The following is a 14962-nucleotide window of genomic DNA, read 5'->3' as shown; positions in this document are numbered from 1 at the left end:
CTTACTGGCAGATGAAACCAACTTTTCTTATTTGGTGCAAGGCTATTGACTTACATCTTCAATAACTGCAGCAAAAGTTTCGCACAAAGCTTTCACACAGTAAATTTTTAATGTGAAGTGTACTGTACCACTTTTCATCATATAGATACAGCACCAGCTATTTTAATATCCCTTTAATCACAGATTGTCTACTACTATGTCATGCCTTTTCTTGAGGTTTCCTGCTGCAGTTGCAGTTTGGCGACATTCTTCACGAGCATCATATTCAAGAGAGATATGGTCATATTTTAATTGAGCGACTCATTTTAGCAGTTAAGAATATGGAGCAGACTTTAGAAACCTTCAACAACTTTGGGTGAATTTTCACTGCCAACAAACCATCAGAGACAAAGAATTTTATGACAGCATTGATTTCAGCAACCACTTTGAGGAGGATAGATATTATTATTCCGCAGTGCAAGGTGACACTTGACTTAATGTGCTTGTGCAAGATGTGTCAATATAACATCGAAAGTTTATTTATCAAGTGATGATGTGTGGATGAATAATGGGCAAGAAAGTGCATGTGTGTAATAGGGTCAGGATATACAGTTTCATGACTGCTCCTGGATAATACCTGTCAGTTGATAATGTAAGTGAATTTTGTTCTTTGTTCTGGGCAACAATTTTAAACTGGTCTTGAAATATTAAGAAATTTAATTCCTTACCATATATTGAAATGGGTGACTACATTTTTTAATTAGTAGAAAAATACTTAAACAAAAATAAAATTGTCAGTTTGGAAGTAATATTCCTTCCTAGTATAAAATTATGTGGTAGTTTGAAAGAGCTAGTTATTTTGATTCTTCTCCAGTTTTTTTCCAGCAGTCCAAGTTAACATGCAGTTTTATTTACCAGCATTCAACTGAACCAACCATCTGACATCAGGCAGTAGACTTGATGAAATAATGTGGAGTCTAACATTTGTATTTCACAAGTCATCAGTATGGTGTGTTATGGATGGTATATTAAGTAGAAGATTCTCTGTCCGCACATTCTGTCCTATTAGTGTATGAACCATGGGAAAAAGGGCCCTCAGTGCCCCTCTTTACAATCCTAAATTTTTCTCATTTTACTCTCACAGACATCATACGAGATGTATGATGGGCAAAGTTATCTGTCAAATCATTTCGGAATGTAGCATCCCACTCCGCAATGCACAACACCTTTCTGATAGTCCTCCTACTGCAGGTTGTTGAGCATTTTTGTGACACTTTCACACTGACTAAAACAACCCCTGACAAATTTTTCAGCTTGTGTCTTTTACTAATACAAGTTGGTTAACGATCCCAGACTGAACAGTATTTGAGAGATCATCTAATGAGGGAACTGTAAGTGTCTTCTAATGTGGGTAGACTACACTTCCTTAGGATTCTTCTAACAATTTTCAGTTTGCACCCATCCTCTCTCATTTATGAGCTCAGTCCATGTTAAACTGCCCTGGACATATCCCTAGATACTTGATGGTTGTGATTAATTCTAGAGACCTATTACCAACTAAACACTGCCCTAAGGTACACCAGACACTACTCAAGTTTGTGATGATACCTCCCAGTCAAGAATGATGTACTTGCTTCTTTTTGCTTAAATCTTCAATCCAATCACAAATTTATTAAGATATTCCAGATGCTCATATTTTGTTTACTAGATAAAAGTGCAGTATATTATCATAGGTTCCCTGGAAGTAAAGAACCAAGGCATCAATCTGAGCTCTTTCTTATTGTACTCAGGATCTCATGCAGGAACACAAATTTAAATTTCCAAAAATTTTCCTTATAGAAACAAAGTTGACTAAATACCAAGGAATTTTCCAGTTTCCAGATTTATCGTACATAAGAAAACATGTTCCATAATGCCTACAACATAGTGATGATGCCTGTGGGAAAGGTTCATAGTATCCACGATTGTCCTGAAAACCAAAATATAGACTTGAATAACTGGTGCCATTTTCTATTCGTGTGGCATGCTTCACTGTTTAAGCAACTTATGTCAAATTTTTGCTGGAAGTCACACCAAATCTCCGGTATTATTTGATGCAGAATTGTAATGGGCACCCAATAAAGTATCCAGCAGTCTCTCATTTAATAAGGATCTTCTGTTGCTTTTCAATTACACTATTCAGTTATCAAAAGTAGGAACTGTGTTGTTCAGTGTTTTCTGTCAACTCTGCAGGGTAAGGTCTTCCTTCCAAATTCACTGAATACTTCTTGCACAGTTGCTTCTGTGTAGATGCTGACAACTACTTGGTCTCCCCCCCCATCTTGCCTCCCTTCCCGCTTAACTGTGAACTATAAGCTATAAGGCTCAAAAATGTGTACTCAACAGTAAACGAGTTAAACTACATCACCTAAATTTGATATTTTAAAATATCCATATGGCCTTACATTTATGAATAAAATTTTATACTTACCGAGCATGGGTAATACAGGAGAATGGCCATCTGACCGTACCGGAAGAGACTGCCGTGATGGTTCGGCATCACCACCTACAGATCCAGTGTCTGGAGATGGTAGCCGTCTATCTTCCATAGTGTCCATATTAACAATGTTCACATAACCAGGGCGAACACCTTGTGGAAGTACCGAGAAGCGCACAAAATGTTTCCTCCCTCGAGCCACTATTGGTTTTGGCAGACCACCAAATTCTACTTCAAATGGTCTTCCATTCAGGAGAACTGTTTTGAGTTTGTCAACGAAACGAAGAACATGAGGTTTATTCTCAACATCAAACCTGAAACATTTACCCAAGATTGTCATAAAATAATTTATAATAATAATACAATGTCTGCGGTCTTGTCTTTGGAACTATTTAATTATTTTTAATACTGCGTTGATTGATTATTACTTTCTCAACTAAGCTACAGTAAATATAATTTTTACCTTTGTGGCTTGGCATCAAGGAAGACTGGTACCATAGTGCGAGCATCTATGATAAGGTTGATCTTGCCAGCAACTAGGTCGGTTCGTTTGACAAATCCAATTTTTACATGAGGTGGAGGTCCATCAAGTTTGACAGATCGGATTTTGCCACCAATATCAATATTTACAGGTGGTCCGCCAAAGAAACATTCATACCACTTCCCATCTATGTACAACTCTCTAGTAGGAGCTCCTAACCTTATCCTGTAAATGACGAGAGATTTCTTAATAACGACACAATACAGAGTGTAAATATAAGAAGTCAAAACATCCTATTTGAGAAATAACCAGTAGATGTCAAATGCTTAATCCTTTGCCTGTTACAGACTAGCTCTCTGCATTCTGTGCTGAGCATGACTTTATTGTCACTGTACTGCCCACCTAATGCTGCTACTTGTGCTGAGAGATGGCGTTCCAGCCGCTATGGAATACTCGTTATCCGATTTTTCTTAAACTATTCAGTGAAAAATTTTATTTTTCCACATCTTACAGTCTGATATATTTGCTTGATACAGGACTGAATGTCTTTTCATTATTTGTCACTTACTGTGCTTTATCCAACTGAGTAAACCACTGCATGAAATTCTGACATGTTTGCAGATGTAAAAATGCATTGTGTAGACTTCTTGTATGGTGGATTTCAGCTCGTACATTGCTGTGTATGAAATGCAGGTAAGCACCATAATAAATGACAACCTGTACACAAAACTGTCCACTCTCTTCATCTGTACTCAATCTTTATCACAACAGATGAAACAGCAATGTATTCAGCTAAAGAAACAGACCTTCACATACAGAAATTGGGTTGAAGCACACGCTGCTGGCCAAGACCTTTCACGATAACATTCTGGAGAAGTCAGTGTCTTACAGTTCTGTCTGTCTTCTTATTATTACTACCTGCCTCATATTTCAGAGAGTGATAAATGTATCCTACATGAAAATACAAGTACTGGAGCACAATGTTACAACAAAACTACATTACTACTACAAAACAATATACCAAAATTCATTGGCACATGAAATCAGTTTTGTATGTGCAGTATAGCTGTTAAAAAGGAAGAAACTGCACTGTGCACAACTGATTAATCGAGCAGCCTGGCACAGCCAACTCTCAGAATCATCCGATCAAATGGTTCAGTCTTAGTTGAATGAATCTGCCCCATCCTCCATACTATCTAGACCAATACCCTGCTCAACATTTATTTCAGTTACTGTAGAATGTTTAGCAAAGGAAAGCTTTACTTTGAAAACATCTAGGTAAGTTGTTATCAATTTTTAGATGATGTACTAAATTTTAAAATAATTTGGATAATGGTTCATGCACAACAAATTGTTAATTATATTACAGGAGGAAAATAAAGCTCCAGAGTCAATGTGCTGTATCTTATGATAGGAGACACCCGACAGATTCAACAAAATGTAACTAACTAGAGTGTCAACTTCAATGCTATTACCCACTTCCACTATTGATTTATATATATAAAACAAAGATGATGTGACTTACCAAATGAAAGTGCTGGCAGGTCGAGAGACACACAAACAAACACAAACATACACACAAAATTCAAGCTTTCGCAACAAACTGTTGCCTCATCAGGAAAGAGGGAAGGAGAGGGAAAGACGAAAGGAAGTGGGTTTTAAGGGAGAGGGTAAGGAGTCATTCCAATCCCGGGAGCGGAAAGACTTACCTTAGGGGGAAAAAAGGACGGCTATACACTCGCGCGCACACACACACATATCCATCCACACATATACAGACACAAGCAGACACTGTGCCAAGATGTGCTGGCCGTGCAGCAAGGCATGTTTAGCCACAGGGTGATCCTCATTACCAACAAACACTGTCTGCCTGTGTCCATTTATGAGAATGGCGCGCGCGCGCGCGCGCGCGCGCGCGCACGCACGCACGCACGCGCGCGCGCGCGCGCGTGCACGCACGCACACACGCACGCGCACACGCACACGCACACACACAGACACAAGCAGACATTTGTAAAGGCAAAGAGTTTCGACAGAGATGTCAGTCTAGGCAGAAGTACAGAGGCAAAGATGATGTTGAAAGACAAGTGAGGTATGAGCGGCGGCAACTTGAAATTAGCGGAGGTTGAGGCCTGGCGGATAACGAGAAGAGAGGATATACTGAAGGGCAAGTTCCCATCTCCGGAGTTCTGACAGATTGGTGTTAGTGGGAAGTATCCAGATAACCCGGACGGTGTAACACTGTGCCATGTTTAGCCACAAGGTGATCCTCATTACCAACAAACACTGTCTGCCTGTGTCCATTTATGCGAATGGACAGTTTGTTGCTGGTCATTCCCACATAGAAAGCTTCACAGTGTAGGCAGGTCAGTTGGTAAATCACGTGGGTGCTTTCACACGTGGCTCTACCTTTGATCGTGTACACCTTCCGGGTTACAGGACTGGAGTAGGTGGTGGTGGGAGGGTGCATGGGACAGGTTTTACACCGGGGACAGTTACAAGGGTAGGAGCCAGAGGGTAGGGAAGGTGGTTTGGGGATTTCATAGGGATGAACTAAGAGGCTACAAAGGTTAGGTGGATGGCGGAAAGACACTCTTGGTGGAGTGGGGAGGATTTCATGAAGGATAGATCTCATTTCAGGGCAGGATTTGAGGAAGTCGTATCCCTGCTGGAGAGTCACATTCAGAGTCTGATCCAGACCCGGAAAGTATCCCGTCACAAGTGGGGCACTTTTGGGGTTCTTCTGTGGGAGGTTCTGGGTTTGAGGGGATGAGGAAGTGGCTCTGGTTATTTGCTTCTGTACCAGGTCGGGAGGGTAGTTGCGGGATGCGAAAGCTGTTTTCAGGTTGTTGGTGTAATGGTTCAGGGCTTCCGGACTGGAGCAGATTCGTTTGCCACGAAGACCTAGGCTGTAGGGAAGGGACCGTTTGATGTGGAATGGGTGGCAGCTGTCATAATGGAGGTGCTGTTGTTTGTTGGTGGGTTTGATATGGACGGACGTGTGAAGCTGGCCATTGGACAGGTGGAGGTCAACATCAAGGAAAGTGGCATGGGATTTGAAGTAGTATATATATCACTTCCACTATTGATAATTCAGCTGGCAACTAACACCAATCAATGACTTTGTAAAATCACAATTTCAATGTTAATACAACTATAGGACACAATCTAACACATTTTTATGTGATAGTGATGAACAATCTTTCTTCTGTGTGTATCACCCTTACCTGTGTGTCTGTCCATCAAGTGTGAAGTCACGATAAGGTTCATTGAAGGCACAAATAACACTCTCGCGATCATCAAAAGTAACCCGCCTCACACCACCTTGGAAACTTATTTCACGGGGGTCATCCCACGCTAAAAGAACGACAGCAGTATCACCATAAAAGCGAATTTCACGCGGGATACGATCAATATTTATTGTCCGCATTGAGTCCTGGGCAATCAGATCAAGAAGCAATGGGTCTGCAGGAGGAAGTTCAGTCGCAGGTGCTTGAGATGTGCTAACAGGATCCGGTAGCAGTGGCTGTTGCTGCGACGGTTGCGGTGGGTGTGAATGCTGATGCTGTGGTGGGAGTGGTGGTGGCGGCCGTGTGAAACGGTTTCCAGGAAATCGATCAAATCTGAAGAAGAAGAATAGCATGATTTAATATTCCAGTAAGCACAATAATTTTGTATACATTGGCACAATATAATACAAATGATTTTTTGGTTAGAACAGTCTGTTGCAACTTAATAAACACTATAGTTGTTTTAGCAATATTATTGGCAAACCAACAATGTTAAATATGCTTAGTACAATAATTCACAATATTCATTCAGATTAACACATATCAAATTAATTCTGAAAGGAAATGTAGTTTATAGAGAAATTTCATTTCCTCATATCTCATTTTCAGAAGAAAAGAAAAACTCAGACCTACACAAATGTACAGGTTATTTCGAGCTTATGTATTAATGAACTTTTCTGTGTAGTTAACTTCATCTGCAAATTTTTGAAACAGCTTCTACTGGTAGATTATAGGAAATGTAACTGATTAATAGAAGCTGTGAATTGGTAACAAGGTGTGTCTGCCAAATGACTCATAGAAGTCCCATCTGCGGCCAAAAAATGGGTATGAATTCATTCAGAAATTCGCTAGAGTCAACATTATTGTAGCAACATTGAGTACATACAGTCGGGGAATTTCATAGTTTTTTCTGAAGAGTCTGCGATAATGAGTGTCCACATTCTTTGCTATTTTCTTGACAACTGAGACATTATCAGGGCCAGCAGGCATTCAACAATCCAGCAGCAAATACACTGATGAAAAAAAATCACAACATCAAAAAATAATTACTGTAGAGTGATGAAATTTTGGGAATACATTTATCTAGGAACATATTTAAGCAATGACCAATGCAAGATCACAAGTTAATGTAAGCGCAAGGTAAGCCATTGCAAATTTCAAATGCTGGTACATTAACAACCAGCCTAACTGCCAGAATGTTGAACGAAAGCGCACGCAAATGCGCATTCTTCATGTTGTATAGGTGCCAGATGTCAGTTTGTGGGATGGAGTTCCATATCCGTTGTACTTGGTTAGTGAAATATCGGGGCGGTTAATGCTGTCTGTGGATGACACTGGAGATAATGTTACATATGTGCTCGACTGGAGACAGATCTGGTGATCGAGCTGGCCAAGGCGATGTGTCGACACTCTATAGAGCATGTTGGGCTATAAAAGCAGTATGTGGACAACCATACATTCTCGTGACCCCGTAGCCAGCAATAATGTACAGTGGCTACATTCCTGCCAAGTCTTCCTGCAATATTGCAGAAGGAACATCCAGCTTCTCATAGCTATATTAAATGACCTATTCCAAACTCAGTGAGGTGTTGATAAAGGCATCTTTCTCTCCTTAAATACATTCTTGACTAATGTCAACTCACCATGTCTTAGCTCAAAGGTAACTAACACTCACAGTCATTACAGTGTGCATTACAGCAAACCTGATCTGCATCCTCATATTCTTTCATATGTAGAAATACGCCTACCAACTTTTGTTTATGTTGCACAACTCCTCCTTAGTGTTGAGATTTTTTTTCCATCAGTGTAGAACAAACTAAACCAAATAGTAAACTTCAAAGTTTCTGGGAGTTTATCACAGAAGGTTTCTATTAATTTATCACAGAAGATTTCTATTACTGAAAATTAATTAAAGCTGTGCTCTACACTGAAAGTCAAACTAGGAAATCAGATTGTTACACGCCAGTGCACACTTTGCTTCAGACTGAAAAGTTTGTTCTGGAGTTCTGTCATTATTTATTTGTTATAATGCTTGAGCAAAGTTTGTTTATTTCACATTCAACTTCTCTACTAACGTGATCTATTTTTCATCTTAATAGTGTGTAGAAGATAGTTTTTCTTAAGCTGTATATATCTATGACGGCTTCACTATAAACATGTTTGCAAGTATTACGCTGTAAGAAGCATGAGGTAATTTCAATCAATACACACAAATAAATTAAACAAGTGAATCATTTTAACATTTCATTGCTAATCATGTGATACATACTGAATTCTTTGATGCTAACACTGCTGGCACATTTAATCACTCTACTGAATTGAACTAGTTTACAACTAGCTTCCAAATTTGTATTGGTACCACAAATTTTCATTCTCAGTGTTTATTCTGCAAATTATTTACTCACCTACCACATAAGGTGACAAGTGCATTAATGAATTTACCTGTTCGCTAAAATTATGGTAGATTATGAAAAGGATAGATTGCTACTCACCATACTGAGGAGATGTTGAGTTACAAACAGGCACAACAAAAAGACTATTATACATTTTAGCTTTTGGCCAAAAGGCCTTCCTCTAAAGTAGAAAACACACAAACATTCACACAAGCATGTGACGACTGTCTCTGACCGATGAGGCAACAGTGACCATCAACAGTGGTCATGTGTGTGTGTGTGTGTGTGTGTGTGTGTGTGTGTGTGTGTGTGTGTGTTTATTTTCTACTTTAGAAGAAGGCCTTTCGACTGAAAGCTCAAATGTACAGCAGTCTCTTTGTCCTGGCTGGCTGTGACTCAATGTCTCCTCTATATGGTGAGTAGCAATCTATTCTTTTCATAATCAGTTAGTTTTTTATTACCTGAAGAGGATGCAACAAAAATTTACAACATCTGAACTCATTACTTACTTATTATTATAGCTCCTAATAAATCATTCAGAATCTTTGAACATCAGTTTGTTACCATGAAGCTCTCTAAAACATTACAATAACATTCTTACCTATGAGCATCCTCCTGAGCATCATAAGGCAATCTTGGTCCATGGCCAGGACCTGGACCTGGCCCGGGCCCATACTGCCTCCAACGAAAGTTCGGTGGAGGAAAATCTGGTGCTCTTCGAAATGGTGGTGGCTGATGTCGAACAGGAGGAGCTGTTGATGTGGGTGGAGGACGTGCACCCCACGGTGGCTGTTCCATCCACGTTGGGTGGCGGGGCATAGCTGCACCCTGAGGTGCTGGCCATTGCACAGGAGGTGGTGGCAGGGGCAGAGTGCCTCCAGGAAACCTCTCATCAATGTCCCCAAAGCGAGCACCAGCACTTGAGCAAGGTGGAGATCCTTGACAATTCATAAAAATTTCAGTTAGGTTGGATTGACAACTGGAATTGAAGTGTTAATATTGCCTAACTTTAGTTTTATGCTGAAAGAGAAACATTTATGCAGTATTGTATTTTATGTTTTTTTTAATTTATTATTTTCTGTATCCTGGTAAGATTAGGAACTTGATCCCCTCTCTTGCAGCTAACCAGGCATTCTTCATATTTTACATTACATACTTTGTGACATATAAGAGATCCAACATTAAACTCAGCACTTACAAATAATTGTGACATAAATAATGAAAACAGTAATACATATAGCAGAAAAAAGAAAAGGAAAGTGGTGAGGTGGGTTGTGGAGGGGGCATGGACGACTGACTGAGAAACAAAAAGTGTAACTGGGAGAAAAAGTGAGAATTTGTTTCGATGTTGGCAGAAAGAAATGGCCATATATTGAACTGGACAAATTTATGAAAAAATTAAAGAGAGAGATAGAGAGTGTGCACTTCACTTTTTTATTAATAGCAACAGGATACTGAATTATGCGGAGAGTGCAGGAAGCACAGAAACCGACAGCAGCAATGCGGGAGTTTTCAAATCATTTTGTTTTAGGGAAGGGCAGTTACGGTATTAGATAAGTGAGACATACTGCAATTATGAAGATGTGATTGACTAGTACTTGGATCTGCAATGTGTGAGGAACTGGGTGGATGCATGCTGAAGAGCCAACAGACAAAGTATAAATATAGAAACCAAAGTGAAAGAACAAAGTTGACCCCTGTGGATCACAACATGCAGCTGAGTACAAAATGTTTGATTCCAATGGCTGTTCACAATTTAAACCATCTGGATCCTTCCCTCCACCTCCGGCTTTTCTGTGCTACACAGCAGGAGTTAACCTTGCTACACATCTTCAGTCCCGTAAACTTCCTAGCCTCAATCTCAGTTAGTTCAATGTCACCACACCCCCATCCAATAGATTCCCCTTCCTCTCTCCTATCACCCCCTATCAATTCACACCACCTTCACTGTGTGCTGCAGCCCACTGCCTCAGAAACCCGTGCATCACATGCCTAGCCCATGCATCTGCCATCCCTCCCTCCTGCATTCCTTGCCAACAAACCTGCCGACTCCTCCTGAGCCACTAGCTACCCATCCCCAAGTCTTCTTCCTACCTGAAACGCAATCCGTGTGTCAACGACTCAATGCTACTGCTTTTCTGTGAGTGGTCTCTTTTACTCCTGAAGTACTGAAGTCTCTAGTAACTGATAATAGATTTTCACTGAGTAGATAGTGCGGTTCGTCTTTTAATCAACACTGAACTGGGCTTCAGACTGCTAGAAATGCTGGCATGTACATAACCTTGAATTGGATCCAACAATTGATTCACATTGTCACATACCCTTATTTTATTACTATGACTGTTTGGAGCTCCAAATACTTCGTTTGACCATTAGAAATGCTAAATGTGATTGAGCTGTGTGTCATGATCAACAAAGTGCCACCTAATCTAATTTTAATAGAAATAATGACATACATTATTAATATGAAATGTTCTGTACGCCTGGTACTTTCACTATGTAACTCCTTGTTCTGGAAAAAACACTTGGAAATGAGACTGCTATTCAAAAGTAGTTGTATGAGATAACAACACAGCAGAATTGCTGCTGAGGTTGTCGGTCTATCAGAGATTTCCTGCATCAACATTACCAAGGCAGCAGAATCTAAAAATGAATAAACACTTGATAAGGGGTAATCTGTAGGTGTGAACATAAGAGCCAAGAACACGTTTCATAGGAAATTCAGAAAGACAGCCACACCCCCAAACACTTTCTATAATTTGCAGAGATTAGTTTCTTCAACAGTGTGTTATGAGGTGCAGTTACTGTAAAAGCTCTACAACAGCCTCTTGAAGGAATGACTTATCCTTTTAGCTGAAAGAAACATACTAATCATTACCTCTGAAAAACAAACTTTGTTTCAAAGGCTTCTTTCTGGGTCTTTAGAAAATCAGCAAATGTAAAATTATGCGTCCAGAATTTTTAAAGAAAAAAAAAAAAAAAAAAAAAGAAAAGAAATAGGTGTCATCACATTCAACCCCAGATTCAGAGGGGGCACATAACTCCAACAACAAAGAATGGATAATCTAAGGCTCTTCGTTTTGAGGAATAGACTCACTGGATAAGGGGCACATTTCAGAAAGGATTTTAATTCTTCTTCACTTTGCTGGGTCGTACAGATGACAATAGATGGATGTCAAGGAACCACGTACTTGCACATGGAATAATTGAATACTGCAGAGTGAGCTGTTCAATTTGAATATATCAGATAATATATTTCAACTGTACAAACAGCTACTGAAAAAAGTGGTCAAAAAGTAGGTATTTTGCACAAAATTTGAAAAATTGATATTTTTTGACAGTAGTGCCCTTGCTGTTAGGTGAAAAACAAGAGTTGTAGCAATCAAATTTGTAGAAAATTTTGTGCTCTTTTTAAAAAAGGAAATGGATGTCAATGCTCTAGTTTTTTTTTTTTTTTTTTTTTTTTTTGAAAAAACTGAAAAGTGTTGAAAGTGTTTTGGCTATACGAAGTTTGGCTAACAGAAATGTCATTGGCAGAAATTAGTTTTCCAATTGTTCCAAACATATGGGTGAGTTAAAAAAATTCAAATTTCTACACCACATTTTGCAAGATGTAGACTCTTTTCAGCAATTTGACTCGACTCTGAATGGAATGGGGCAGTTGAATTTCTGTATTCCAAGTATACTGCTGTGTGTGTTTCATAATTAGGAGGGGGGAAAAGAGCGCGCACACACACACACACACATTACTTTCCAATATAATGATTTTGTCCCAGCATTTATTTGTTCTCACTATAACATTTTTGTACAAGCAGTGGGTATCTTTTGATGGGGTTCAAATTAGGTAGAAAATGTATGTTTTATAACTCCTTTGTTCCAGTGAAAGATGTGAACTCAATTGCAGCAAATGAATTTGCGATACCAATATTTGCCAAGTGTGCCACACAAAGCAAATTGTATCTTGCATGGTTGCCACCCACAAAAGATGCTGCACAACTCATTTGTTACAGAGTTAACCGTACATCCAAAGTTGAATGGGAAACTGGGAATCTCCTGAGAAATGCAGCTGGTGCAGTAACAACTTCAGAGACTTGTTGTAATGAGCCAAAATCAGCACTTTAAGCAGTTCTTCACATTGTTCGAGACCCATGTACATTGGGCTGTGAGAACTCCTTCAGAAAAGGATGTTTGAAAATTTCTTCCATTTCAATACCTGCAGTGAAGTCAATTGTGAAAACGTGCCAGAATGTTTATATGCAGAGTGTAAAGAGTAAGTAGATTTTATGGACATTCTTGAGGAAACCAATCTCGAAATTAGCGAAGTGAAAGAGGTTGACTCACTGCTAGAAGAACAAGTTTATCTGGGACCAACTTTTTCTACTTACCCTGACTCTACTACTAAAGGCATTTCTGGTGACACTGAGGAATCCACCATAATGTTGAAAGTGATTCTCATAGATACCTCAAGTGTGCCACCCAGAAGTGATGATGATAATAATAAAAGTTAATTAATGTTAAAGCCTTTTTAGAGTTCCATATTGCAACCAGTAAAAACAGAACCATTCTGGTATCACTTTGTTGTTAGTCTTTCCATCCGCCCAGCTGTTCAAAACCCTTCTTCTCAGGAATGGATAGACATATCAAGTTGAAATTTGTGTCACATACTAAAATCTATAGTCTTCTGTGGTGCAAATATCTTAAGCTTTTAAGTCAATGCAATCAAAAGATATTTATGTCACATATTTTGATACTCACAAACTGACTCATTAAAACACAAAGGGCACCTCCTCTTGACATAGAATCAAGAAATTTCACAGTAAGAAAGGTTTCACAATTCAAGTAAATGAAAAATCAAAAAACTGTCAATCTGTAACTACATTACATGAAAAAAATATTTCTTTTGTCATTTGTTATCCAACTTCAAACTTGAAATTTAAAAAAATTCTAAATGTCTTGGAATCCCTGTTACTGAAACCTAGCCAGAATCATCATCGGTAACAGGCAAAAAATCATTGAGATCTTCAATCCCCAGAATGGATTAACTTTCTACATACATAATTAAATTTGTATTGAGCCCTCAGAGCGCGAGTCCTACTCGCACCAAGTCAATTTTTTAAATATAATACAGCTACTGATGTTTAATATGTACTGCATGGTTTCTTTATGCAAGTATAACTAGCTATCTATTTCAGTTTGCCTATTTTAGTTAATGATAGTTCAGTTTTCTGTTGTTGGTTATTTGTTATATATATGACACAATGAGTAAATGATGTAGTTTTATAAAAATGCGTAAGTCAGGGCTGAAATGCACTGGAGCTTAACTTTGACTAGGTATGTACAAATCACTATAGATCAATGCCCTGGAATCATCAGACTGCACACAGAGTAATTGAATACAGCACAGTAAGATGTTCAATTCCAATAAATAACATAATATATTTCTATTATATAAACAAAAATCGAAATAAAAGCACTCAAAAACCAGAAATTTTGCCATTTTGTACAAGTTCTGAAAAACTTATATCCTTTTATAAACTGCAGTGACCTTGGTTTTAGTTGTACAAAATTCCATGCTCTTTTAAAAAGGAAATGAATGCCGAAGCGCTTGCAGCAAGAAACCTGAGGGTTTTTTTTTTTTTTGGGGGGGGGGGGGGGGTGAAAAAACTCAATTTTTCAAGTTTCACTACAGAAAGTGCAGCCAACATAAATTCTCTTGGCGAAAATTGGTTTTCCAATCTTTCCAACAGTATGAATGGATTAAAAAACTAAAATCTTCTACTACACCTTTGCAAGGTATATCTACTATTTGACTGGACTACGTCTACATGTACATACATACTCCATAAACCATTGTATGGTATGTAGTGGAGGGTACTCGGTACATCTACTAATCATTTCTCTTCCTGTTTCACTCGCAAACAGAGCGAGGGAAAAATGCCTGTCTACATACTTCCATACAAGCTCTAATTTTTCTTATCTTACATTCATGCTCCTTAATGCAAAACGCACACTGGTGGCAGTACGATTGTTCTGGAGTTAGCTCTAATTTTTCTTATCTTACATTCATGTTCCTTAATGCGAAATGCACACTGGTGGCAGTACGATTGTTCTGGAGTTAGCTTCCAATGCGGGTTCCCTAAATTTTCTCAGTAGTGTACCACGAAAAGAACATCTTCCAGGGATTCTTATTTGAGTTCCCGAAACACTTCCATAATACTGCATGTCGATCAAAACTACCGATAAGAAGCCTAGCAGCCCATCTCTGGATTGCTTCGATGTCTTCATTTAATCCGGCCTTTTGGAGATCCCAGACACTGTAGCAGAACTTGTGAATGGGTCGCAC

At 38.9% G+C, this 14962-nt stretch overlaps 1 protein-coding gene across 1 annotated transcript in view; it reads right to left on the bottom strand.

The window, feature by feature from the left end:
- The window catches only part of LOC126412322 (pre-mRNA cleavage complex 2 protein Pcf11-like), a 136346-nt gene that overhangs the window by 31141 nt on the left and 90243 nt on the right, over positions 1-14962 (bottom strand). The window contains exons 11-14 of the mRNA XM_050081843.1: positions 9221-9557; positions 6164-6559; positions 2919-3161; positions 2450-2769 (exon numbers count right to left, since the gene is read on the bottom strand). Of these exons, the coding sequence (XP_049937800.1) occupies positions 2450-2769; positions 2919-3161; positions 6164-6559; positions 9221-9557 (1296 nt within the window). The remainder of the gene's footprint in view (positions 1-2449; positions 2770-2918; positions 3162-6163; positions 6560-9220; positions 9558-14962) is intronic.

This window comes from Schistocerca serialis, chromosome 7 (genome assembly GCF_023864345.2).
Source record: "Schistocerca serialis cubense isolate TAMUIC-IGC-003099 chromosome 7, iqSchSeri2.2, whole genome shotgun sequence".
Lineage (NCBI taxonomy): Eukaryota > Metazoa > Arthropoda > Insecta > Orthoptera > Acrididae > Schistocerca > Schistocerca serialis.
This window is presented reverse-complemented; position numbering and strand designations above follow the sequence as displayed.